Here is a 23,533-nt window from a genome sequence, read left to right as displayed (position 1 = left end):
AGCTACCGTCCGTGAGTCCCCTCAACCTCCTTTTTGACAAGCATTTCAACCTCGCCATACCACTCTTCCTCTTCTTGCAATTCAACATCGGGGTACACTATCTCCGAGAACCCAGGTAGTGTCGATCAAAATCCGTTAACAGATCCATCGATGGATTGAACAAGTGCATGTCCAGGTTCGAACGTGAATTCTCTGCGCATACTCTCTCTCGAGCTGTACTTGGTTCCCCGTGGTTCTGAGCCCAAGTCCAGATTTATTAGGTTGACTTTACGCCTGGATCGTCCACAACTGTTAGGACATCTCATTATCTCCTTATGGGTTGGTTCGTCCATCTTGATGTATCCGACGGTACATTCCTCGCCGGTCGTACTAGCATTAGGAATGAGAACCTGACATGATCGGTTGGAATCAGGTACGGTGATGCTCAAATGCTCTCTCGTCTTTTCGTCGTCCATGGTCTCTCCCTGGACAGTATACCAGATCCTCATATTCCTCGATTGTTCAATAGCCCAAAGAGTGCAGGGATCAAGGACACTCGAATCGTCCAATTGCAAATCAGGGTCAATCTGTGCTCGTATTGAGTTGATGGTGTTTGTGGCGTACGAGTACCTTTCGTTGTGGGATCGAAGGGCCGTCTTCGGATGGTAACGTGGTTACGTTGTTTCAGGCAGGTCGAGGCGGGAGTATAACAAAGCTCTGAAAGGGTTGGGTACACCTACACCTATACTACTGGACAGTTTGTCAGGATGAGAAAGGCCGATAGTGGCTCACTGTGTCGAGTGAGAGGTGCAAGAGGCCAAAGTCTATGAGGAGGGGGCTCAGGTACCAACATCTCACTGCACCAAACTCGGTAAGTTTTCACATGAATGTTGTCTGAGGGTCTCCCGGCTTCGCCATTTATACACTACCCGCAGACTCAAACGCTCAATGAGAGCATCCTGCATAGAATTTTTGCAAATGCAACGCGAAAGGAGCAAGGAGGGGCAATCCCCCTCAAAGGATGCCAGAACGCAAGTCGAACATAGCCTCCGATCATCCTATCATCCGAAGAAGCCCTCTCACCGGACTGTGATGCACTGTACAGCTCCAACCAATGAATCGTTTCACAAAATCAGGGCTGTGCGACGAGAACACGACATAAAGGGAAGACAGGCAGAAGCACAACAGGATTTGCATGAGATAGTTATCGTATGTACGAGATGGGCGATGGTCCATTTTTGTTCGGTGTAAGTTACAAGAGGGAAGTAAAGTCCCAACCAGAAAGAAACCGTATGGTGGCGATTTTACACCGTAGCCCCCTGACTTGACTTATCCTATGCAAAACAAGGACTGGTATAGGTAGGTGATTTTCTTGACTTGAGCGGACAGTCAAGGCGCTCTGCATGCTGTGTACCCCAGTCGGAACCTGACTGGCAAGTCCATCAGCCCGTTCCACCAACATCCTTATGAGCGAAAAGGAATCTCCTATATACAAAATAGAGTTCAAATCCGCTACAGTGGGAAGTGCCTGAATTTCGAAAGAAAAGCAACTTGCTGGTTCATCCTACCATGCCGCAAGCAAGCTACAAGCTTCAAAAGCGTACGTGATGGAAACACTGGTCTGAGAAGCAAGGGACCAGTTTCACACTGCATATTCCACTGTTAAAACACCGCAGAAAGACGGTGGCAAAACAACCACCTACGGTGTAAAATCGCCACCATACGGTTTCTTTCTGGTTGGGGCTTTATGATGGGTGTTGAGATGCCTTTTCATCCATATTTGTGAGGGCAAGATCGTTTTGTGTGCAAGAAAGAAACGGGGAAGAGGGTGACGATGAAAAACACTATAGTCATACTGTACATACACTGTACATACTATATAAAGGCAAAAACAATAAATAGAAATGATGAGAGACACAACAAGTAAAGAAAGATACTAGATTGAATGTTCAGATCGTTCCCCCATCTCAAGCCAAGACCACACTCAGATATCTACAAAATCTCCTATTATACGCCGTTCCACCGTATCTCTAAATAACAAAGATGAGATGATCATTGGCGGAATGGTGATTCTATTTTGCGTCGTCCCGTCCTTGGTCACACAGGCGATAGGCGACCGACCAAGATGATCAATGAATCCGCCATCAGGATCTCGGGGCGAGTACTCCTTCAAGCTATATAAGCTTCGTAGCTCACACTACTTGAATTACTGATCCATCCTCCCAATCACATCCATCGGATCCTCCCCAACAGCCGCAAACAGCACAGCATCCCTCCCCTTGGTGATGGGCGCAGGCTGGGGTTTGGGCGTAGCCTTAACAGGTACTCCCTGCTGTGGTGCCTTGTGAGTCGAGCCATTAACAGTCCGTTGCGCGGGCCAGGTGCCCATACGGGGTAATCCATGTCCGCCCGCACCTACTCCGTTTCTATTTTGATTGGTCGGGTTGGCATTGGCGTGCGAAGGGATGGCGTAGGGTGCTCCTGCTCTGGGAGTGGTGGAGTTTGTATTTATTGGTCGACTGGCGGCTCCACTGGATGGCTTTTGAGGGGTGGAATTGGGTGTGGAATTGTTAGATGGTTGAGGGACGTTGGGAGGTAAAGGGTGGGTACCGTTTTGGAGCATTCTGAGACCGTATTGGCCATGTTCACCTGAGTTGAGGTAGTGGTACTGCACGAAGGCAAAGATAAGTCAGACATGTACAACTGAGCAGAGCAAGCTAGAAGCAAGGTAGGGATGGAGTAGATAGATGGAAAAAGAACGCAAACCCACCTTCAACCCATTCATCTGTCTATACCGCTTACTACATCCCGCCCCGACCGCACACACATACGGTCTATTCCTTTCCTCCGCTTCCTCAAGCGATAAACCAAGATCCACAGCATCGTGAATCGCGAAATCACATTGACTATAACAGAGCATGTAAGCTATCTATTCGCGTTGACAAGAGTGAAGAGAAGTCTTACTTACCCTTTCATCTGATGGTACTTCAAACCATTACTCTGCTTATATGACTTGTTGCACCCCGGGTTAGGACATCTCCAAGGTCTCGAACTGGAGAACAAGGAAGGTGCAGGCAATTGGATATCATTCATCGTGAATCCATTGGCGGTCTTGTTAGGCGTAGTATTCCCAGATACCGTATTAGGGGTGGTCGCGCCTTCAGGTAGTTCTTCTTGTGGAGTGGTAATGCCAGTACTTGGGTTGGTGGATTGGGTAGCAGTCTGTTTCTGTTGATTGGGTGGGATGGTAGGAATGCCTAAGCTTGATACGGCAGATGCGAACAGGACACCCGGAGCCACAGCAGTAGGTACGCTTGATTTAGCATCTCCGGTGGTAGTAGCAGTTGTGGTTTTGGGTCCAGCCACAACTTCGTTGAAAGCTCGATCGAACCTCATCTGCTGGGCTGCAGGTCTTATACCTCCTCCGGTCGATCCAAGGAAAGTTGGTAAGGGTCGCGCAGGGTTGATTTTGGGTTGAGCAAAGACGGGAGAAGGTTGTGTGGAAGTAGTGGGAGTGGCTAGACTGCCTTCGGGAGGTGATGATCCAGTCGAGCCCGTCCTCGTTAGAGTGAGATTAGAAGCTTTGTTACCCATCAAACTTGCGTTGGCATTTGAAGTCAAAGTAGATTCGACTTCGGGTGGCGATTTGAGCACGTCCGATAATTTCAGAGGTGACTTCCCGATGGATGCCTGTTCTGTGGGTGTGGTAGCTTTGCTACCTGATGTGGGAAGCGGATACGATGGTACTGGTACTGCATTGGTGAGATTTGGCGATATACTGGACCGAGCTGATGTTATGGACGTTTTGTTGTTGTTGGATGGTAATTCCGCTTCTACATCATCTAAATCTAGGTCCATCGCATTGGTAACAGGAGAAAATCCACCAGGGTTGTTGTTATTGGTATTGTTGTTATCTGGAGGTATGTTTGGGTCAGAGAATGGATGACAGTCTTCGACATGTTCCAACAACGCATGTAATCCTGCATGAGTCTTCCCACAACATTCGTAAGCTTGCGTTAGTTCCGCGTCTGATCGAGGTTTATTCCTCATCATATTGGTAACTTGAGATTTCGAATATGAGGTACCGAGAGACATGGGTTGGAAGGACATTGATGCGAAGGAATTGGACAAGTTGTAGTCCCCTCCTCGAGGTATGGATGATGCTACTGCAGCGTATGATCTGCGATGGTATGACGAGGACATTGAGCCGGAAGGTAGATTGAATGCGTGGGCTGATGCTGCGAAGGAGGAAGGTTCCATCGTTATAGATGAGGAGAAAGGTATCATTGGTGAGTCACCACTAGAACAAAATAGATGATCAGCATTAAGGGCCAAAGAGATACTAAGGATAGATTGGCGTTGGCTCACCCAGCGTCTCCATAAAACCTAGCTCCATAACTTCCCATGGGCCCACTTCCACCAGCACCAGCGTTGCCCCATTTCACGCTCCTAGGTTTATTTTCGAATGAGAATCCTCCTCCGTTGGTAAAGCTTATCCCAGTCATCGCACCATATGACATTGGTGATGCTCCCCCCATCCGTATCGACTGAGGGGCATTGAGCCCACCGTGGGGATTGGACGTACGCTGCTTAGGCGCAGGGACAGGCTGCGGTGGCGGTGAAGGCATATTGAGTGGTGATGATGATAGGGTGAGAGTGATGAAAGCAGAAAGGTAAACAAAGTTGGGTGGCGAAAAGGAAGGCAGAGGATGTGTGTTTATATGTGACCGTGACTGATTGACGTAGACTGAGTTGACTAATGTCGGATCCGTTGATTGATCATAAAAGTGGGCGTACGTGTGAACCTCTACCTTGTTTTGAGACTGATGAATGATCGTCGTCTAGGTGAGATATGGATATGTTGACCCCATAAATATGATAGTCGGGTCTTGTCTGATGATCTGGTGATGTTGGATAATCTTTCCTAGCTTGATGTTATAGAGACAATGACAATGCTCCCCTTCTCCCTCTTTCTTGAAGCTAGTGGCGGGGCCTTTTGTGTTTCGATTGTTTTTAATGATGATGATGATGATGATGATGATGATTCGATCAGAGATCTGTGCTGATCGTTTTCTCAGTGGATACTATCACTACCTTTGCTTCTCACTGTTCTAGCTTGTGATGTGAATCAGAAAGTGATGTTGATCTATGATCTATCTTGATGTGAATGAGATGATGAGTGTGAGTAAGCACTGTAGAGAAGTAGACGGATGCGGATGCTAGTGTGGATATCAAGTGGACTCGGTGGACTTGACTTTTCAAGATTGGACCCTGAGCCGAGGATACTGATTATACAGATTTACCCTTTTAGGACATCTACTAATAAAAGGGACAGGGTGCACCTCGTGCCATACACTAACCTCATATAACACATCAAAATCACACCTCCACCGGATTAACCGGGTATACTTGAATCACAATATTGCCACATCATACTTTCCCTCAATCAATTCCCTTGTCGGCATCAAAAGTATCTCTCTTCCCCTCTTACTCTGAGCCGAGTGGAGGCGGTTCGTGCGTTTATTGATGATGATGATAGTCATAAACAGATAACCTTGTGAGATGACGATATGAGTACGGTCAAACTTCAATGAACGACAACAATAACAGAAACTAACATTACCGAAGATATACCCTGTCCTGCTCAACTGCATACTTCCTATCCAAGTCACATGTCCCTCACGAACCCATCATGATCAACGATACACCACACTTCACCACACAGCCCGTCCTATCGGATTTGTACCAGTCCAAAGACCTGCTCGACTTCTCAGGTCAGCTTTCCATCATGTCGTCTTCACAGACTTGCTGTAGCTAATGTTGCCACTCCCATAGGTCCATCCACACCACCACGAGCATCCACCTCGTCACCCTCGGCCTCTCCTTCCACGACCTCCCTCTTCTCATCAGCAACGTCGATAGCATCAGCAGCAACTAGACGAGCAGCCGCAGCGGGTCTGACATCCTCGCCATCTGACCCCTCTTCCTCTTCAACCGCAAAGGAAGTACGATGTGTAGAGGGATATGGCCAGAATCTGTATATCGGGAATTCGGATGGGACTGTGGAGTGGTGGATATGCGAAGCTGCATCAGCTGGTAATGGTGTAAGTAAAACTATATCCATGCATCGTATAGGGTCGGTCGCTCATGGGAGATGGGGATTATAGATGAATGGATGGGGTATGAAACATCGGCATACACTCTTTCCGAGACGTCCAGTCAATAGGGTGTACATTCTGCCGAAGATATCGAAAATACTGATGATATCAGGTAAGTTCTTTTCCGTCAAGGTGCAAATTAACGGGCTAATTTTCTAAATCATGCTTCCAGATGGAACACTCCATGCCTTATCGCTGCCGAACCTCGAGCCACTTCCCTCATCACATGTTCCTCCACTCCGAGGTGTCGTCTCGGTCATACTGGATGATGAAGAGCTAGAATGGGGAGGACCAGGATCAGAAGACCCGAATGCGCAGATGACCGTTGTTGTCGTCAGGCGGAAGGGGTTGGGCGTATACAAGCTTGGAAATAGGATGAATAGTGTCAAGGTGGGTCTTGACCTATATAGCAGCTTCTCTCCATGATACCTTTTCTATAACGTGCTAAAACATGAAGCCGGGAGTGTGTCATTGACATGTTTTTATTGCTTCAGGAAATACCCCTCCCATCCTCGCCAACGCATCACGCCCTCTTCTCCTCATTCCTCTGTGCAGCCATCACCTCAGGCCAGGAAGACACCCAACAGACTCTATACAGTATCATAGATCTGTCCGATGCGTCATTAACAGAGGTATTACCGGTCTCTCAGATTGATCCGGCCGTTGCGGAGTTCGAACCGAATCCCAACATCGTGGTCATACCTGGAGAGAACGAGTTTCTGGTGACCAGTTATACGGGATCGTCAACTATGGGGGTGTTTCTGAATGGGCAGGGAGATCCGGTGAGAGGTACAATGGAATGGCCTAGTCATCCGATATCGATTGGTAGGTTCGGCAAATTCTCGGTCACCTGTGACTTAGAGAGAAGGCAGGTCGTAACTGATATTGGTGTGTGAGATAGCTGTTGAATCGGAATATATCATAGCCCTGCTTAGGGATCAGACCATCACCATCCACTCTTTGGCAGATCTAGAAAAACCTACACAAGTCATCAGCCTAGACCCGTCACTGAACGCTGTCTCATTGACCTACTCGCCATACGGAATATCAGTGAGAGATATATTCAGGGATGAGAGGCTCGTACCGTACAAGTTGAAACTCCTAGGCGGGAAACTAGCTCCAAAGAAACCTACAGAAGAGCCCAAAGAAGCTTTACCGCAAGTCGAAGATCTGCCCAACGATCCGCTTCCGGTGGAAGAACCACTATCACCTGAAGTCATCTCCCCAGTGAATGAAGATCCACCCTCTGGCTCAGGCCTAACTCCACCTTCATCACCTAAACCACACCACCGACATCCTACTACCCTTCAGAACGCAACATCCTCAACATCAACGATCGGACCGTTCTCCACAGCAGTATCTGAGACCCTGATCGTCTGCCCTCATTCGATCGTATCCCTCCTACCGACCAGTACAATCATGAAACTCCAATCCCTATGTTCTGAACGCCAGTTCGACGAGGCGATCTCGTTAGTGGATGATGAGAGGAGGCGAGGTAGGAGGGGAGAGATTGATGTGGATAAAGCTACGCATCATAATACGATGAAGTTCTTGCATCTGTATTTGGCCTTGCATCTTTTTGAAGAAGCGCTGTTCGATAAGGCTTTGGACTATTTTACGAGGAGTAAAGTAGATCCCAGGATTTTGGTTAGGTGTTTTGGAGGGTTGAGGGGGAAGTTGATTGGAAGTGAGGAGGGTGTGGAGGTTTATGAGGGGGTTAGGGAGGTGTTGGAGAGGATGGGCGGTGTTGAGGATATTAGTGAGTTTTAGATCCACCCTTTTAATTACATACTTCCCACTAATACGGGCCAGACTCTGTTTGGATTTGGGTGTATTGGGAGAATGTGATATGGACGGGTACTGACATCGGCATATATCTAGTCTCCACATCACTCAAGAGGAACTACTCCCCCCACGTCCAGCCTAATACCGCTACCGCCCCTGAGACGAGCGTCCTTCGACTGGCAATGATGGAGGAAGCGAAGGATATGTTGACGGAGTTCTTGAGGAAGACGAGAGCGTCGAGGAGGAAGGGTGGCGGAGCGAGAGGTGTGGACAGTAGGAAGATTGATATCGTGAGTGATCCTTCGTTTTGACTTCTGCAACGACCACCGTTGTTAGGGGAAACCCTTGCATGAACTCATCTGAGCCTTAATTGATCACTGAACTTGACTGTATCTACAGGTCATCGATAGTACGTTAGCCAAACTCCTGGCAGATAAAGGAACTACCAACGAGTTGCTCGCTCTGCTCGCTGCGCCGAACGATTGTGTTTCGTCAGAACTGGAACCCTTCTTAGCTCAAACTCCTTATGTTCTGGCTACCGTCATGAGGACCCAGGGGAGGGTGGATAGAGTATTGGAGTTGTTGAAGGAGTGAGTTGGTCTTCTACGAGGACAATCTTCGGCAGCGAAGAGGATTCTTCCTTCATATCGATTCAGTAATGACACTGTTTCATTCTCGCAACTCTAGCATCGCCGAGTCAGATACGCCCGATCCCATCTGCGAAGACCCCGTAGAAGAGCTAGCTCAGCAATTGGAAAGCATCAAAGATCCTGAAGTATTCCTCGAATATGCCTTGTGGCTAGTCAAGAAAAAACCCTCAAGGGGATTATCCGTGAGCTTTTTTCCCTTCAGCTCTCCTCTGACTCCCCAAGCGCACTTAAAGCTGATTTGATGGATGCAGATTTTGATGGCTCAGAATACCAAGAATGGGATTAAACTTGACGACTTGTCTTTGGTAAAACAACTTGGGGATATTGATAGGGATACTGCGAATCGGTATCTTGAGTTTGCTGTTGTGACTAAGAAATCACCCAGTAGGGCTTTACATGAACAATTGTTGGGGGTGTTGTTAGATGAGGTTGAGGAGTTGTGTAGGGATGAGGGGGTGAAATATCATTTAGAGGAATTGGGTGAGTGGTTGAAACGTTGTTATTATAGAATTGGTCCAGAATGCAAAGGAATGAGATTGGATGCTGATCTGACATCCGTGCTTCCCCTTAGACGCCGAATACCGTCTCGAACCCTCCCCTCGACCGTTTATCACCTTCTTAGCTGATATCGCACCTGATACGCCGATCAAGAGGAATCGACTGAAATTGATGTTGTTCCTACAAGGAAGTCCGTTCTTCGATTTGGAAGGAGCGGCGAAAAGGTTGGACGGTGTGGGGGAGTTGAAATTCGAATTGGCCGTTGTCTATGGAAGGGTAAGTGGTCAAACAAGCATCTACCCAGTGTATCGTCATCTCAATACCAGTGATACGACTAATCTCCGTCCCACTTTCTCTGCTTCATAGCTCCTGAGACACCGCCAATCCCTCTCATTACTAGCCATAACTATAGGCGACTCCATCTCTGCTCAAACGTATTGTCAGACCAAAGGGGAGATCATCCCTCCGAAAATCTCAAAAGCCGTTGCAAAGCAGGTGAGAGGACTGGATCCCTGGGCGAGCCTTATTGAAGTAGGGCGGAAGAAGAGTCAGGGTCAGGTGAAAGAGGATGAAATGAGGGGGCTGGTCAGGGAGCTGTTGGGTGTTTATATGAGTGATAGGTTGGTTGTGCTCTTGTGCTCTTCTCCGTAAACGTTTTTATGCGGGCACAACGACATCTGCTCACCTGTTGTGGCCCCTGGTCGCTACCTCCCACTGGTTATGTAAATGCTGATATAGTTTTAATCGCAGCAAGGGAACTTCGAAACAAGCTGCAGCGTTGTTGAATGCTCAATCAGTACATCTGGACGTGTTGGAGGTAAGCTGGTCTTCCGGATCGTTGCGCGCCGAGAACAAGGCTTATGTATGGTTTAATATCTTCCAGGTCCTCGGTCAGATGCCAAATGACTGGCCCTTGGACGAAGTTTCCTCTTTCCTTAAACGAAGTTTTCGAAGAGGATTGCATGAGAGGTCCACTTGGGGGGTGTTAAAAGCCATCTCGGCGGGACAAAATATGGAGGTGGGTTTGGGGACCTTCCTCTTTCTTGTTTGATAAATAGGATGATAGTTGGCTGATTGGGTTTCATGGCGATTGTTTAGGTGTCGGAAGAGTATCTCGACAGGATACGTCGTATTCCGCCTATCATCAGAACTTCCTCTACAGATGGACATGACGACAATGGATTGACACCGCCAGATGAGGGGAGTATACCTGAGACTGAATGGGGCACGTTCGAAGAGAAGAGTATGGTGGAGGGTGTGCTGGGTGAGAAGGACGGGGTGATACGCAGGATCGAGGGGGAGGTGGGGTCGAAGGAGGGTTATATAGTGGATCGAGAAGATGGAGAAGAGGGATTGGTATGATCTGGATGAGGTTGTACTTTCTTAATATACCTTGCATTGATTATATACCCGCTCCCCATTGGGGATATGAGATTATCTATATTGTACTAAGACGTATGACTATTACTCCAGCTTCCATACTTCTTTGTTCGTCAATCCTAATTCACCTAATAAACCAGTAACGGGCCCTTGATCAAGGTTGGGTAACATCGATCCGCAGAGGGGTCTCATAAGCCTATCTCATACATCTCATATAAGCTATGATATCTTTCTGAGAGTGGTAAGAGACTTACATAGGAGGTAAACAGACCAGTACCAAAACTCTCTCTTTCACATCCTTCTTTTCCTGCCTCAGGGCATTCTCAACCACAGGACGAGATACAAGTCCAGGTTCTACCCTGCTTACTTGTAGAGACGATCCGAACTTGGCTTGCAAGGAGGGTATGAACGATTTATCCGTGCTTGTTGCTGCCCAGTCTTCTCGGCCTTGGAGGGGTTTCGAGTGGATTAAGTGGAGTTTGGGGCTCGACGAGGAGGTGGAAGGAGCGGGGAGCTTGGAGAGGAGTTGGAGGAAGGGGGTTATGGCTGTTCCTGTTGATATCTGTGTAGATTCGGAGTTAGCTTATCATAACGAATTCTGTACAGAAGGCTAGGATTACCCCAGAGGACACTGAGAACGTGATATTAGGATGTGTATCTGCTCACCATTATTATTTTATCATACTCATTAGGGTAGATTGAAAATGTTGGTATGGGTCCTCTGATTCCTACTTTGTTGCCTTCCTTTAGGTTATGGACCACTCTGCGATCATAGATCAAAATATCAGCTTTGTTGTCCTCTCCCATGTCTGGTCACAGGATCGGGTCAGAGAGGACAATTGAGCGATACCACTCCCATGGCTGGTTTGATGTAGGCATCAACTTACCTTCCAACCTCCCCACCCCTCACACGCTTAACAACCATCCTCACCTCCCCATCCTCCACCCCATCGTTGACAGGCGTATAGGGCCGTTCAATCTGTATATCCGGAGACTTAATCATCATATGCTGCACTACCACCTCTCCTCCCTCAGCATCCGCTATACTCCCATCAGGTCTATAGGGCCTCTCGAAGAACTCTTTGGAGGAGGGCGGTATGGGTACGGTGATTAACTTGTGCTGAGTTGATATGGATTGAGTGGACGATACGGGCTGGTCAGAGTACATGTGTGGAGTCATGATGGGAGGGGAGGGGAAGAGGAAGTACGAAGTGGGGAGGGTTAGGCCGAGGATTGTTAGTGCTAGACGAGGCCATCGTCGATTTGCTTGAGCTGTGGAGAAGGGGGAAGAGGAGGATTGGCGATAGGTGAATTTCCCAAACGATGTAGGTGTCTGTATAGGCGGGCGCATTCGACTGCACTGCAGACATGTTGGTCGGATGGGTCTGTTGAGAGACATTGTATACGATGTATTTTGTGAGCGATGTGCAAATGAGGTATTTGCGAAAGATGAAGTAGTCGAACAAGATGTGAAAGTGAAAGTGGTCAACCTCCATCTTCGACATTTTGGATTTATCGCCAGTTATTGAGGTGTTTATCCGGGGTTTAACCGAGCCGCCACTCACAAGTTACCAGAGTATACCAACGTTAACTTGCAACAACGAACCAACCTTTCATATTGCTTCTACCCACTTCTCATTCACACTCGAAATATCACCATCACACCATGCCTAGATCACCTTCACCTGACTATCGGAGAGATAAGGAGAGAGATAGAGATATAGACGGTGATCGGAGGGATAGGGACAGAGACAAAGACAGAGACAGAGACAACAGGAAGGCATCCAGCTCGAGACGAGATGAAAGGGATAGAGATAGAGATAGAGATAGATCACGGAGGGATGATCGAGATAGGTCCAGAGATAGAGACAGAAGAAGAGATAAGTATGATGATGATAGGGATAGACGAGACAAGAAGAGAGATAGAAGTAGGAGTAGGAGTAGGGACAGGAGTCATAAGAAAGATAAGAAGCGGAAAGAGTGAGTGGTCTACACCATACCGTCGCCTCCCTATATACAGCTGGTCACTGCACGATGGTCCAAATACGCAGCTGATACATCTTCATAGCTCGCGAAGCCCCTCACCATCCCATAAATCCAAAAAGAAAGAGGCTAAAGCAGCTGCCAAAGCTGCCGCACGACGAGAAGCGGAACTTGAGCAGTCCAGGGCTCTAGCCGAACTATCAATGTACAGTGCTACCGACAATCCCTTCCACGATGCGAACCTTGGAGAACAGTTCAAATGGGGCAAGAAGATTGACAAGGAGAAGAAAATGGGTATGACCACTGAAGAGATTGCCCGAAAAGACGCTATAAGGCGTCAAGAGGCCAAGGAGGAATTGGAAAGACTCAATAAGAAGAGGGCAGAGAGAGAGGTGGAAATGCAATTGCGCGAGGAGGAGGAGAACAGGCTGAAGAGGCTGGCAGAGGACGAACAGATGAAGGAGTGGATCCTGAAGGAAGACGATTTCCAATTGGAACAATCTCGTCGAAGAGCTGGTATAAGGCTTAGAGAACAACGTGCAAAAGCGATAGATTTCCTGGCTATCAACTTGAGGTTTGCAGATCCCAAGTCCATCGGGATGGGCATGTCAAGTGCGATTGGCGAGTTGACGAACCCCCGGAAGGGAGAGGTGGAGAGGGAGGAGGAGGAGGAGAATTGGGGTTGGGCCGATGCGGGATTCGAATTTGAAATTGACGAGCCGTGGAAGATTTTTGATAATTTGAATCTCGAGGATTGTGTCGAGCTGGAACATGATATCAAGATGTACTTGAGTCTGGAGAAGTCGCCCATCAATATTGAATTCTGGGAGGTGAGTGTGTAGTTTTCGTCGAAGTTGTGGTCACTCTTTCCCTACATTGCGTTCCACCCCTTCGTCATGCTCTCACTCATCCCACCCCACCCCACCTTTCAGCATGTCCTCAATCACGTCACGCCGTGGTATGACAAACCGGATGGACAACGCTGACCCCATTTCTAGGCCATGCAAGTCGTCTGTACCTACCACCTCGAGAACCTGCGTGATCCCGACCACGCCGAGGGAGGCAGATTGTTCGATAAAGAGGTGGATCAATCGGCAAGCACTATCGTATCCGGTCTAAGTCTGCAAAGATTGGTCGAGCTGGAGAATAGAACGAACGCGATGTTGAGAAGTGGTCAGCCTGTTGATGGGGAGTTCTGGGATCTGGTCCTGAGGAAGATACACGTCGAGAAAGCGATTGTGAGTATTGAATCTCACTCTCTGTCACTTGCTCTCCCCTGTCTTCTTCTCTCTCGTTTCTCCCTCTTTCGCTCATAATACACCTATAAATCTATGCTGATACCCTCACAGGCCAAGCTCAACTCAATCCACGAGGTCGTCCTGAAGAACCGACTCGAACAATTCAAGCGCCGACAACGAGAGGACGCCGCCAAGGTGCAAGCAGAGTTGGGCGGAGTCATCGTTAACAAGAATGAGAACCAATTCGGAGGTGATATCCATGCTGATGTTGGTGAGGCTGTCGAAGGTGAAGATGTCGAGGATATAGAGGTAGATGAGGATGAGGATGATTATGTTGAGCCGTACGATAGGGAGATGTCTCCTCAACCTGCTGATCCTAGGACTATGGTGCTGGATGAGAGGAGGTTGCCTATTGTCGATGAGGAGGATGAGCTTAGGGCTTTGGTGGGTTTACTTTTTATTGCGAATCTACTTTTCCCTTGTATCCTTCGTCGCACATCTACACGCAGCTGTAGTATAAGGGCAAGGATCTACGTCTTGATCTTAATGTTCATGGTTAGTATGATGCTGATAGCGACTCACCAGTTCACCGCAAGACACTCAATCACCTCCTCAGGCTTCGTACCTAAATATGCCCGACCCTCAGCCACCACTGTCGAGTCCGTCTCTCGACCCTCCGCAGCAGACCTGGAAGCAGAGAGGATCTACCGAGCAGAAGCCGAAAAGGAGATGCGAGATTATGGTTCCGACGAAGATGATGAGGAGTTTGGTGATCTGGATAATGGGCTGGATGTTCCGTCGACGTATGATTGGTCGGATCGATATCGACCTAGAAAACCTAGGTTCTTCAATAGGGTGCATACCGGGTATGAGTGGAGTAAATACAATCAAACGCATTATGAGTGAGTCCGGGTGTTCTTACCTTCTCGGATTGGTGGTTTAGGCGGTCGGACTAGGTATGTCGGATTGATGGATGCTGAAATTGTGTTTGTAGCTCCGATAATCCTCCTCCGAAGGTTGTACAGGGATATAAATTCAATATCTTCTATCCAGACTTGATGTGAGTGAACCGATCTATCCCATACTCAGCCTTGACCCATTATCATTTTTCCTCCACTCCCATTCGCAGCGAAGAGGCGATGTTACACAACACTCGATACTCGATGCTAATAATCCCCTATTACAGTGATAAATCCAAAGCACCCACATACTACCTCAAACCCATTCCTGACGATCCTGAAACCACAATGATAGTATTTACCGCTGGGCCCCCCTACGAGGATATAGCATTTAGGATCGTGAGGAGACCTTGGGAATATTCCCATAGGAAGGGATTTAGAAGTACGTTTGATAGAGGTGTATTGCAGTGTGAGTGGTTTTTTCTTCTTTCTCCTATATGGATTGACGATGAGCTGATATGGGATGGCGCAGTGTACTTCAACTTTGGGAGAACGTTCTATAGGAAGTAGAAGGTGTACATATGTCTTGGAGTCTATTTGGCTTTTGTGTACGGAGTGCAATAGGCGAGAAACTGGAAAGTGTAGGAAGGTATATTTTATGGTGATATGCAATAATGGTGATGGTGCATTGTCATACATTACAAGTTACAACAATTATACAAAGAATACAACCTAGTCTCAAAGGACATGCGATGGTAATGATGATAGCAGGGGTACTGTAAGATACGACGATATGAGAGATGATGCTCGCAATACAAACTACCAATTCTGACAATCTCAAGATACCAAGTCAGATGTACGACTAACTCGCCACGCCCTCCCATTCCTTGACCATAAAAGCGTTCCCCCCACCTCTCCTAATCTGCCTGATCTCCTCCCTCCTCTCCTTCCTGCTCTTCTTCTCCTTCTTCTTATTGTACTCCCCGTTCGTATTCCTTACAGGCGCAGTGTTGGGTTCGTCCGCCCACGCTGCGATCTCGTAGGCGTTCGCACGCTGTTCAGACTGGAGGGAGAGGGTGAGCTGGTTGTGTCGGCGGAGACGCTGGTGGAATCGGATCCATGAGGAGATCTGAGGGTATGTGAGTGTCAGTGCTGCTTACTCAATTGAATTGAGAAGTGGGTGAGGGGAGAGGTCCGGTCGTCCAGTCCTCAATCTGATTTTGATTGGTGCGAATACTGATCTGGGTATGAAGCAGAGGAACGTCGAACCCACCTTGATGAACAATACCAAAGCAGTCAAAGCCAACACTATCACACCTGCCGCTACGGCCGTTCTGACGATTTTACTGGTCCCATAAGAGTACACGTAAGGCGAGGAAGTCGAGCTGTGACTCCGGGTGGATGAGGCTGATGTCGATGTCGAGGAGGTACCAGACATGCTGGTTGACATTGTGGTGATTGATCCGGCAGTTTCGAGGGAGGGCATTTTGAAAGATAACTTGCGTGTTTCCAATCTATGCAGTGATTAGGTTTGAGGTTTGTCCGTGTGATGGAAAGTATTGGACTTGTCGTTTCACTGATCTGCTAGTCAAGCGGAATTGCTTTAGCCTCTACTCTTGCGTCTAGTCTCGTTCCCTTCCCATTGAGATTGTTGTGAATTTGTTGATGGATTGTCTTGAATGCTTGTGAGATGCATTCACAAATGGAACATAACATCAATACTGTAAATAGACTCGAGCCAAGTCGTGTAATTAGCGGACTAAGCCGAAACGAGTACACAGAGAAGTAGGCGCGCGATAGCCATCTGGGTCTCTACCAGCTGCCTATTTTCGGAAGAACGTTTGACGTCCAATCGCTCCTTCTCACAAGTGTTTTGTTCGTGGTGACCATTCAAACGTTTATCATATCGCTCATATATCAATTATCAATTATCCAGATAACACAACACAATCGCAATGATCAGAGCAGGCTTATCGACCCTCACCCGACCCATCGCCTCGTCCTCCCGATCGGTAGTGGCTAGACGATACGCTTCTCATGGTCCTAGCTACAATCCCCCTTCGGGTTATCTGTTCGGAGAGAGGGTGGGTTAAACGTTTCTCCAATGAGGATCACATGGACAGGGAGGGACACCGATGATGAGAGGAATGAAGCATGAGAAAGTCGTATATACTACCGTGATAGGAGGATGGAGTGTGCTTTCGGGGATAGGAAAGGAGTGCTAATGCTAATTACGTTTTGGTGTTTTGCAGCCACCTAAAGATGGAAAGAGAGTAAAGGAATCATGGGAGTGAGTGTTTCTCATCATTTAGTCTTCACCATTATAGTGTGGGCGTAGAGGACACGTTAGATCTATCAGGCCGACGAGATGGGGCGGTAACCCTATGTCAAATGAATACCTCGCTGTCTCCTTTCCTGTCTGACTTGTTAGCATACAATCCCACGGAACGCTGATCATCCCATGCTCGTCCCGCAGAAACATCTATTACATCGGGATGTTCGGTGGTATGGCGCTCGCAGCTGTTATAATAGCCTACAAGCCCGATACGAGGTGGGTCACCTCGATCTCTACTGGTTCCCGACTTTGTAATTATGCTGAAACATTGCTGTTTTCCTACTTGTAGTATCCAAACATGGGCCTTGAAGGAAGCTAGAGCAAGATTAGATGCTAAAGGTGAAGAGTGGGAGTACAAGCCCAAGTCTGCTTAGTGGGACTATAGTATAGATACGTTGCGGATGGGATAGTATGGATGATGCATCTTCTTATATTCTCGAGTTTGTGGGCCGTCTCTGAATGAGGGTGAACTGACGCATCCTGTGCAAGTTCTGGTGGGCGGGTCTTTGGGTCTCAAGATGAAGGACGTATCACGCCTCCTGAAAAGAATGCTACAGGCATGTGATCTGGGCAATACGTTGGAATCCATGATTCAAGTATAAACAGATGCATGGCATATCGAAGAGTCAGATATATCTCAATCTGCACCAATCCCTCCTTGTCCGACCTCAGAGGAGAAGGGGGTGCAAGCCAAAACAAATTCCACCTATGATGCCTTCTCAACTGCTCTCTTCCTCTTCCACTCCTCCATCCTCAATCTTCTAATCCGCTTCTTCTCTTCCTCTTCATTGACCGCACCTTCAATGGATATTTGATTGTCCTTCGACGGCGGTGGAGTATGATCTTGAACGACCGTCGGTGGTACACTACCATGCTCAGGTGGCGGAGGAGGCATCTCATCCACCTCATCATCCTCTGGCGGCGGTGGGGGCGGTGGCGGTATATCTCCAACACCGTCTTCCTCATCACTATCGGTATCATCACTACTATCGTATCCCAGTCCTATACCCTTGACCTTCTCCCTCTCCCTTTGCTCGACCTGTTTCCCCTTCCTTAATTCCCCCTTGATCCGCTCCCAGGTGGATTTGTACCTCCCTTTCAAAAATTCGAACCTTTCGTCCTTCGCGTGGTTGGTGAGAATCCGCAATTCGAGGACAGAGGGGTTGGGGGAAGAGAAGATGGCGCGGGAGGTGTGTTGCATCAATGCGAGGATTGGTGCGGGGGGCTAGGGGGCAGTAGTAGAGGTATTAGTAGAGGTTGGTGTACATGATGATCTCACACCGGGTTGTGACTCTACAAGGTGAGAAGATTGAACGGACTCACCTCCTCATCCTCGTCCCACCTGTTCTCATTGGCATTTACCCCACTCTCCTCATCCTCCCTCTCCCTTTCTTTTAGTCTTTCCCGCCGCAACGCCTCGATCCATTTCTTCTTCTTCTCCTGCTCGTACGCCGCTATCTCCTCTGGGTCGGAGAGGTAGAACGTCTCCTCTAAATCTGAGGGTAGAGAATCCCAAGATGAGGATGACGATGCGGGGGAGGGTAGTATTTGGGTGAGGGTAGGGGGCAGGGTGATGGATGGTAGGAGGTGGAGGATGTCGTGTCTGTGTATAGCAGGTCAGCCCACCTCTTGAGATGAGATATAGGTCAAGTGAAGTGTACATGATATTCATTGGTTCATCTTATCTCAATCTCCCACACTAATCTTGCCCATCCCTCTACCTCGTATTGTCTCTCAACAAGCCAGACCACTGTTCTACCTTCCTCTCAGGTCATAATTGACCCTTCCATTTCTCTCATTATAGGTTGAAGAGTAGCATGCCCGGTCGATCATACCGCACTGCATATAAACTGAAATTCAAGGACAGAATACTTACCTATCAATCCAAACCTCCCTCTCCCTCCCTCCGTCTTCTCCGTCCTCAGCGTGACCGTCAACCTCCCCAGCATACCTGATCAACCCCATCCCACTCCTACCACCCCTCTGCGTGACTTCTCTCGCCATCTCATCCTGAGAATAGACAAGCTGAGCTTCGTAAGCCTGTACATACGCTATGGGAGGTATTTGGGTGTTAGTTGATGTCGAGGATGACGAAGTGGAAGGACCGCTCCTTGAGGATTGAGAGTGCGGGTGATGGGATCGTGGAGGGTGAGATCGTTTTGGTGGACGTGGGTGCATTTTGTGGATTGGTGAGATTACAGCTGTAGTTGTACAGAGAATGTAGTGGAGCAACACGAAGAAAGGAAGAAGATGGTGGATGGATGGGGGGTTCGTTGTTTTCGTTTTCAACATTCCAATGGTCAATTCCGACGGAAGATCACTCGACCGTGAGGTAAAAATGGCTCATTCCCTTTGTGAGTGCCATGCAATGGGAAAAGCAAGATGAACTGGATAGCGCTTCTTGAGGAGTTAAAAGCGCAATCAGATAGGACTGCTCGATGGCTATATGGATACATGGTATATCTACTGTCTATATGGCGAGAGGTAATGATACATGATTTCAAGCCGCTCGGTACTTATCCGCCACTTGTGTATGAAATTCAGGTTTGGATCGTCTTGATACCTCTCTTCCGATTCGTGGTGTCTTCGTCCTTTAATCCTCCTCATCGCCCGCTCCACCTAGACCCTCCTCCTCCTTCCCCACATCCCGGAACAACCAATACTTCTGAAAGATGAATACCAGATCGAAAGTGAGCGATAAGAATGATAATCCCAATTTAGCAGGGTTGGCGATGATCCCCGAGGGGTCGTTATTGATGATCGTGGAGGAAATGACCAGTTGAGCGAAGGAGAGTACCGAGCCGATGAGATCCTGCCGTATCAGAAGAGTCAGCATGGGACCGTCAGACATATATATATAAAGAGAGAGGGATTCGATCATCTCACACAGATGATCTGACCAATGGCGAACCCCTCTACACTCCGTAATTTCCAGTTCAGCACCACCTGGGGAACATACTTTACAGCGGAGATGATCAACTTGATAGATGAGTCAAGGTACAGCCAATCGAGAAATTGATATTTCCCTGACCAGACTAGGAGTGCTGATATACCCGCTGCTGAGAATAGCGCTACCAAGGCTATCTGACATGGAACGGATGGTTTAGTAGGTTCGACCGAAACCATCTTATCCCCCTTGACTCCCTCTTCATCACCATCGACCCGACGGCCGTGTGTACGAGACAATAATGGATCTTCCTCCCTTCCGTAAATATCTGATTTCTTTGCCCTGTTCAAGCGGGCGTACCACCAAACCTGACCTAGCGTTATGCTGGATATCAAGAATGCGTGCAGGGAAAATGCCAAATCGGATTTCGATATCTCGGGGAAATGTCCTTCTCCATGACGTTCTTGGTATTGTTCTCTTGCGATTGGGGAGAAGTAGGCTCCCCAGGACCATATGGTCAGAGCGAGGAAGCCTAGGGGGTTGAGGTAGATGAAATCGGGTGAGAGGCCTGTGGTACTGTGTATGGGAGAGTCAGTGAATCGATCTTCAAAGAGTATCCGTTGAGATTGTACAGGGTCGAGAGATGTAGATTGATCTGATGAGGATGGATTGATTACTCACCGCTTTCGCTTGAAGTTTAGGATCAACTGGGGATAAAACGAGTATGACCAAGCTACGAAATATGCTATACCGCAGAATGAGACTACAGCATTCCAGAATTGGTGATCTGATGGTTTGGTATTGATGACTTCCATCGTGAGTAATCTATGACTCTAGGTGTCTATGGTGTTTGTATCGTATGGTGCTATTCATGGGTATAAGTATCCAACAGGAGAAGTCAGCATCATCAATCATTCTTACGAGTAATGTTTGTTGGTCCACATGCATATGAAATTGGCTCATCGTGATCGTCGAGGTACCATCAAAATGGCGCAATCTGAGGCAATATCCGGTTTTGAAGCGTGGTCATCGCGTGGTTTAAGCTATTTTTAGTCTGTTTTGCTCAGGCACATCGAGTGAGATACCATCAAAAGCAGATCAAAGGTGATGGTGATAGTAGATGTGAGATATGCCTTTCATTTAAATAAGGTATATGTGGGCGGTATCCTTGTAGTCCTTGACGGATATGCATTCTTATTTCTACTTCATTTTGAAATGACTTGACTAATTCGTACTTGGACAAGTCTGATAAGAAACTACTGGTCCAGCTCGGATAGGATGGGAAAACTCGACATGTCAACTGTACTGCCCTCGGTCGACAGGCGGTTTGTACCCATCCCAACGCAGTATCAGGTCAGCTTGTCCCCTTTGTTATGGACTTTTATCCAATGTGAGAGTAAGCTGACGGCCAATAACAGATATACGAGTACGCTCACCACTCCTTCCATCATGTCTATATCCGATACTGACAACCCTATTACAGCTCATACACCATAGACCCAAAATGGCAAATCAAATTTACCGTAATATGGACATCCATCTTGGCCTTCTCTTTTCTACTATCTATACCATATATAGTACATATGTGGAAGATAGGCAGATTGTATTCTGGAATATCGATTAACGAATCGCTCGACCCCTCTGCTCCTTCACCCATCTTAGCTGAACCCAAAGTAACCTCATTGAACTCGTCCTTAGGAGCGCGGAAGACAGCCTTTCTCTCAAGAGGACATGTTACAAGCAGGTCTCTGATACAGAGTATCACATTATGGACACTTCCCATGCCAAGAGTCAGGTGGTGGAAAGGCCAAATAGGCGATTGTTGTCGACGAGCATATTTCACTTTATCAGTCTCTCAGATCATACTAGTATTAGGTTATATGGTAGCGGTTATATGCTGTTTTGTGATTGGAGCGGAGTTAACCCAGAACTCGAATAGGCCAGGTGAGTCGCAAAGTGCATCAAGGCCTCCTATTACTGATGTAAATGACATTCATCCGCTAATATTGGGACATACACCCTGGTGAAATAGGATTTATCGCCCTCGCCCAGTTACCCGTGATCCTCCTCCTCTCCCTAAAATCACCCTTGCCCCTTCCAATCTTCCTCCCATCCCTCTCTTATGAGCACTACAACTTCCTCCATCGCTGGGCTGGTCGCACGCTATTTCTCTCGGTAACAGTGCACGGGGGCATGTGGATCAACCAATTCATCCGTAACGACGAGATGGATCAAATCCGAAGCGATAAGGCCGTAAGGGGGATTGTGGCTTATGGGTTGATGTGTGGGATCGTGATTACTTCGTTGAAACCTTTCAGACGGAGGTTTTATCAGGTATTCTGGGCTGCTCAGTACGTCAACTTTTTCCTTCAACCTCGATATGCAAAATGGATCGTCGATGATGGTGTGGTATGAGGCTGATCAATGTGGGATAATGTAATAGCGTAATGTTCTTTGTGGGATTCTTCGCTGCTATCTCGTATCATACGCCCTATAGTAGACCTTGGATATACCCTTGTATTGCCATTTACGGATACGACCTTGCAGTGAGGATGTTACGCTACAGGATTAAAGATGCTACGCTGGTGCCTATCGACGACACTTTGACTATGGTGAGTAAAACGATGCCACCCTATCAAGTGGTAATACCCCTATGCGGTTACAAATCTATGAGCTTTCTGACTATGCCTGTGTTATTTATGTAGATCCACATCCCAGATTGTGATTCCGGGTGGTTACCCACCCAACACGTATTCCTACGAATCATGAAAGGATCAGGTATATTCGAATCCCACCCTTTTACCATTACCAATGCCCCGTCCCTATCACCTGGTCAGAGGGGTATAATACTCTATGCGAAAGTATCGGGAGATTGGACGAGGAAGGTTCATAACTTGGCTAAGGATACGAGTACCATCGAGTTTGATGTGGATGATGACGAATCCATGATAATGGAGGAGACACAAAGGTTCCTAGAAAATGAGAAGGACGACGTAAGTGAAGTTAGATGTGGATCGGATCATCCAGGCAGGAAAGTGCAGGTTATACTTGATGGTCCCTACGGAGGACTGAAGATGGATATGGGGGAATACGACACTGTCCTGTGTATAGGAGGTGGGAGTGGGATAACCTTCATATTGGGAAGTATCGAGGCATGTCTGAGGATTAGACAAACTAGGAAAAAAGGTCCGAGGAGGGTAGACGTAGTTTGGGTAGTAAGGGATATATGTAAGTCAGCTCATCCTTGATGGTCTAAGCCGGTATGATTCAGCTAACACGGTGACGAGCAGCTACGATACAAGCTCTCTCACCTACATTATCGTACCTCCATACCTTATCCCTCAAATGGGGATTGGAATTGAACTATAATTTATATCTCAGTTATCCAGCGACTCCTCTTCCCGGTATACCATCGTGTTTAGCACCCACAACGAGATTAAATCCCTTCCGACCTGAGATCTCACAGTTGCTGAGAGAATCATTACCTGTCCCGTCTACCTCTTCAATGGCCGAACACGAACATGAATTGGGGATCGCCCGTCCCACTGCAGAGGCAGAGGCAGAACAGGAGGCTGGAGGAGGTATAGCAGTCATTGCCTGTGGACCTGAGGGGATAGTCGCAGAGACGAAGAATGCAATTGCCAATTTAAGTTTGAGGGAGAAAGTGAGAAGTGGGGGTATCGCATTTCATGGGGAATGTTATAGTTTGTAACAACAAAATTGTAGACTATCGTATGTATG

The 23,533-nt window shown here is 47.6% G+C and overlaps 9 protein-coding genes across 9 annotated transcripts; 4 read left to right on the top strand and 5 right to left on the bottom strand.

Annotated features, from left to right (window-relative positions):
- Nucleotides 1–2,185: 2,185 nt before the first annotated feature.
- I302_105802 (uncharacterized protein) lies at nucleotides 2,186–4,607 on the bottom strand (the record flags this gene model as incomplete). The annotated part of the gene is made up of 4 exons (XM_019191553.1): nucleotides 2,186–2,647; nucleotides 2,750–2,885; nucleotides 2,948–4,279; nucleotides 4,348–4,607. The coding sequence occupies 4 exons, from the start codon at nucleotides 4,605–4,607 to the stop codon at nucleotides 2,186–2,188; spliced, it is 2,190 nt and encodes a 729-aa protein (XP_019046183.1).
- Nucleotides 4,608–5,671: 1,064 nt separating this feature from the next.
- I302_105801 (uncharacterized protein) lies at nucleotides 5,672–10,432 on the top strand (the record flags this gene model as incomplete). Its single annotated transcript, XM_019191552.1, has 15 exons — nucleotides 5,672–5,753; nucleotides 5,815–6,083; nucleotides 6,147–6,249; nucleotides 6,310–6,527; nucleotides 6,632–6,962; nucleotides 7,039–7,896; nucleotides 8,019–8,212; nucleotides 8,322–8,512; nucleotides 8,610–8,754; nucleotides 8,824–9,052; nucleotides 9,144–9,346; nucleotides 9,437–9,690; nucleotides 9,821–9,887; nucleotides 9,954–10,088; nucleotides 10,169–10,432. The coding sequence occupies 15 exons, from the start codon at nucleotides 5,672–5,674 to the stop codon at nucleotides 10,430–10,432; spliced, it is 3,543 nt and encodes a 1,180-aa protein (XP_019046182.1).
- Nucleotides 10,433–10,534: 102 nt separating this feature from the next.
- On the bottom strand, nucleotides 10,535–11,849 carry I302_105800 (uncharacterized protein; the record flags this gene model as incomplete). The annotated part of the gene is made up of 4 exons (XM_019191551.1): nucleotides 10,535–10,646; nucleotides 10,705–11,012; nucleotides 11,117–11,213; nucleotides 11,338–11,849. The coding sequence occupies 4 exons, from the start codon at nucleotides 11,847–11,849 to the stop codon at nucleotides 10,535–10,537; spliced, it is 1,029 nt and encodes a 342-aa protein (XP_019046181.1).
- Nucleotides 11,850–12,116: 267 nt separating this feature from the next.
- I302_105799 (uncharacterized protein) lies at nucleotides 12,117–15,140 on the top strand (the record flags this gene model as incomplete). The annotated part of the gene is made up of 8 exons (XM_019191550.1): nucleotides 12,117–12,430; nucleotides 12,519–13,263; nucleotides 13,432–13,671; nucleotides 13,783–14,115; nucleotides 14,257–14,573; nucleotides 14,666–14,731; nucleotides 14,858–15,039; nucleotides 15,103–15,140. 8 exons carry the CDS (start codon nucleotides 12,117–12,119, stop codon nucleotides 15,138–15,140), a joined length of 2,235 nt encoding a protein of 744 aa, XP_019046180.1.
- Nucleotides 15,141–15,432: 292 nt separating this feature from the next.
- On the bottom strand, nucleotides 15,433–16,056 carry I302_105798 (uncharacterized protein; the record flags this gene model as incomplete). The annotated part of the gene is made up of 2 exons (XM_019191549.1): nucleotides 15,433–15,699; nucleotides 15,844–16,056. 2 exons carry the CDS (start codon nucleotides 16,054–16,056, stop codon nucleotides 15,433–15,435), a joined length of 480 nt encoding a protein of 159 aa, XP_019046179.1.
- Nucleotides 16,057–16,525: 469 nt separating this feature from the next.
- Nucleotides 16,526–17,279, top strand: I302_105797 (uncharacterized protein; the record flags this gene model as incomplete). Its single annotated transcript, XM_019191548.1, has 4 exons — nucleotides 16,526–16,654; nucleotides 16,823–16,860; nucleotides 17,047–17,121; nucleotides 17,195–17,279. The coding sequence occupies 4 exons, from the start codon at nucleotides 16,526–16,528 to the stop codon at nucleotides 17,277–17,279; spliced, it is 327 nt and encodes a 108-aa protein (XP_019046178.1).
- Nucleotides 17,280–17,611: 332 nt separating this feature from the next.
- On the bottom strand, nucleotides 17,612–19,083 carry I302_105796 (uncharacterized protein; the record flags this gene model as incomplete). Its single annotated transcript, XM_019191547.1, has 3 exons — nucleotides 17,612–18,130; nucleotides 18,229–18,508; nucleotides 18,782–19,083. 3 exons carry the CDS (start codon nucleotides 19,081–19,083, stop codon nucleotides 17,612–17,614), a joined length of 1,101 nt encoding a protein of 366 aa, XP_019046177.1.
- A 415-nt stretch (nucleotides 19,084–19,498) lies between these two features.
- Nucleotides 19,499–20,607, bottom strand: I302_105795 (uncharacterized protein; the record flags this gene model as incomplete). The annotated part of the gene is made up of 3 exons (XM_065870146.1): nucleotides 19,499–19,717; nucleotides 19,792–20,368; nucleotides 20,474–20,607. The coding sequence occupies 3 exons, from the start codon at nucleotides 20,605–20,607 to the stop codon at nucleotides 19,499–19,501; spliced, it is 930 nt and encodes a 309-aa protein (XP_065726218.1).
- Nucleotides 20,608–21,573: 966 nt separating this feature from the next.
- I302_105794 (uncharacterized protein) lies at nucleotides 21,574–23,504 on the top strand (the record flags this gene model as incomplete). The annotated part of the gene is made up of 5 exons (XM_019191545.1): nucleotides 21,574–21,736; nucleotides 21,825–22,143; nucleotides 22,236–22,404; nucleotides 22,498–23,020; nucleotides 23,083–23,504. 5 exons carry the CDS (start codon nucleotides 21,574–21,576, stop codon nucleotides 23,502–23,504), a joined length of 1,596 nt encoding a protein of 531 aa, XP_019046175.1.
- Between the last annotated feature and the right edge of the window lie 29 nt (nucleotides 23,505–23,533).

Source organism: Kwoniella bestiolae, chromosome 4, assembly GCF_000512585.2.
Source record: "Kwoniella bestiolae CBS 10118 chromosome 4, complete sequence".
NCBI lineage: Eukaryota > Fungi > Basidiomycota > Tremellomycetes > Tremellales > Cryptococcaceae > Kwoniella > Kwoniella bestiolae.
Note: the sequence above shows the minus strand (reverse complement) of the source record. Positions and strands in the feature narration are given on the sequence as shown.